This window comes from Lutra lutra, chromosome 9 (assembly GCF_902655055.1).
Source record: "Lutra lutra chromosome 9, mLutLut1.2, whole genome shotgun sequence".
Classification (NCBI taxonomy): domain Eukaryota; kingdom Metazoa; phylum Chordata; class Mammalia; order Carnivora; family Mustelidae; genus Lutra; species Lutra lutra.
In genome coordinates this window covers 140068762-140070824 of record NC_062286.1, presented here as the reverse complement: position 1 = coordinate 140070824, position 2063 = coordinate 140068762, and the positions used below count along the sequence as shown (strand labels likewise).

General features: G+C 40.4%; 1 protein-coding gene across 1 annotated transcript; it reads left to right on the top strand.

The window, feature by feature from the left end:
- Positions 1-784: 784 nt before the first annotated feature.
- Positions 785-1336, top strand: LOC125108692 (pterin-4-alpha-carbinolamine dehydratase 2-like). The gene has a single exon (XM_047744848.1). The coding sequence runs from the start codon at positions 786-788 to the stop codon at positions 1176-1178; it is 393 nt and encodes a 130-aa protein (XP_047600804.1). The 5' UTR covers position 785; the 3' UTR covers positions 1179-1336.
- Positions 1337-2063: the final 727 nt, after the last annotated feature.

Here is a 2063-nt window from a genome sequence, read left to right as displayed (position 1 = left end):
TTACTTCCTTTGCCTTTATCTGTACATTTTACAGTCAACTTGTCTATTTCTACAGAAATCTTTCTAGGATTTTTTATTGGAATCATACTACACTTCTAGATCGATTTTTGGTGTAATTTACATCTTAACAATATGGAGTCTTCCGACCCATGAATACAAAGTATCTCGACATTTACCTAGGCCTTATTTGATTTCTTTCATCGGTTTTTCATCTTTTTCAGCATGCAGATTTTGCACATATTTTGTTAGATTTTAGCCTACACATTTCATGATTTTTTAGTGCCCTTATAAATGGCATTTCAGAATCTTTCATTTTCTAATAGTTCATTGCTAGTGTATAGAAATGTAATCGATTGAATTGACATTGCATACTGTGACCTTGCTGAAAGCGCTTATTAGTTCTAGAAGCTTTTTACATTTTTTAAAAGAAAATTTTATTTATTTATTTGACAGAGATCACAAGTAGGCAGAGACAGGCAGAGAGGGGCGGTGGGGGAAGCAGGCTCCCCGCCAAGCAGAGAGCCCGATGTGGGGCTTGATCCCAGGACCCTGAGATCATGACCTGAGCCAAAGGCAGAGGCTTAACCCACTGAGCCACCCAGGCACCCCTCTTTTTTAATTTTTAAGTAGGCTGGAGGCCTAGCGTGGAGCCCAGGGCCAGGATTGAACTCACCACCCTGAGATCAACACCAGAGCTGAGATCAAGTGTCCTGCCCTTAACAAACTGAGCCACCCAGGCAACCCCTAGTTCTAGAAGCTTTTAAAAAATAGGCTCTTGGGCGGCCATGGCGGCGGCCCTAGGGGCGCGGGGGCTGTCGCCGCTCCTGCTGGCGACGCTGCGGGGCCGGGGCCGGAGCTTCTCGGCCACGGCAGCAGATGCTCGCCATTTGACAGCAGAGGAGAGGAACCAAGTCATCCTTGACCTGAAAGCAGCAGGATGGTCAGAATTACATGAGAGAGATGCCATCTACAAGGGATTTTCCTTCAAAAATTTTAATCAGGCATTTGGCTTCATGTCCCGAGTCGCCCTGCAAGCCAAGAAGATGAATCATCACCCGGAATGGTTCAATGTGTACAACAAGGTGCAGATAACCCTAACGTCGCACGACTATGGTGGACTGACCAAGAGAGATGTGAAACTGGCCAAGTTTATTGAAAAAGCAGCCGCTTCTGTGTGATTTTTTTTTTCTAAAATGGGTGTCAAACCCGGTGCACGTCTTAGCCATCATGTATGTGGAAGGCAGTTCACATGAACAAATTCACTTGTCAGTTTAAGCTCACCTTTTGAACAGTGTTTTGTACAAATCAGTGCTTAATTACAAAATGATTTAAATTTGAAAAAAAATAAAAAATAAAAAATAGGCTCTTGTATATTCTACATAGATAATCATGTCATCCGTGAATTGTTCTACTCTTGATTATCAATCGATGTGACTTTTGTTTCTTATTCCCTTATCCCACCAGCTAGGGCCTTGGGTATGATGTTGAATAGAAGTGATGAGAGCAGACAGTCTTGCATTGTTCCTGCTGTTAGGAGAAAGCCTTCAGTTTTTCACAGTTCAGTACGATGTTAGCTGTCGGTTCTATTGTAATTGAACTTTATCAGGGTGAGGACGTTCCTTCTATTCCTGTTTGTGGAAAGTTTTAATCATGAATTGTTGAAGTTCGTCAAATGCTTTTTTAGTTCTTTTTTTTCTCTCTCTTTTTGTATTGAGATATTCATGTGGCTTTTCTCCTTTGGTCTACTGATTCCATTAGTAGGTTTTTGAATATTGAAACATTTTGCATTTGCAGGATTACCTACTTTGTCATGATAGATTTTTCCTTTTATGTATTGCTGGATTCACCTTTCCGATATTTTGCTGACCATTTTTGTATCTATGTTCATGAGGGATAATGACCTGAAGGTTATTTTTTCTTGTAATATTTACTTCAATATGGATATTGGATAATGGCCTAAAAAATGAGTTAGGAACTAATTTCTTTGCTTGAATTTTCTGGAAAATTTTGTGAGAATTTGTATTCTTTCTAAATGTTTGGTGGAATCCATCTCTGAAGCCATC

Bases quoted from the DNA above. Each gene is read 5' to 3' on its own strand.
- LOC125108692 (XM_047744848.1), top strand. From the start codon at position 786: ATGGCGGCGGCCCTAGGGGCGCGGGGGCTGTCGCCGCTCCTGCTGGCG.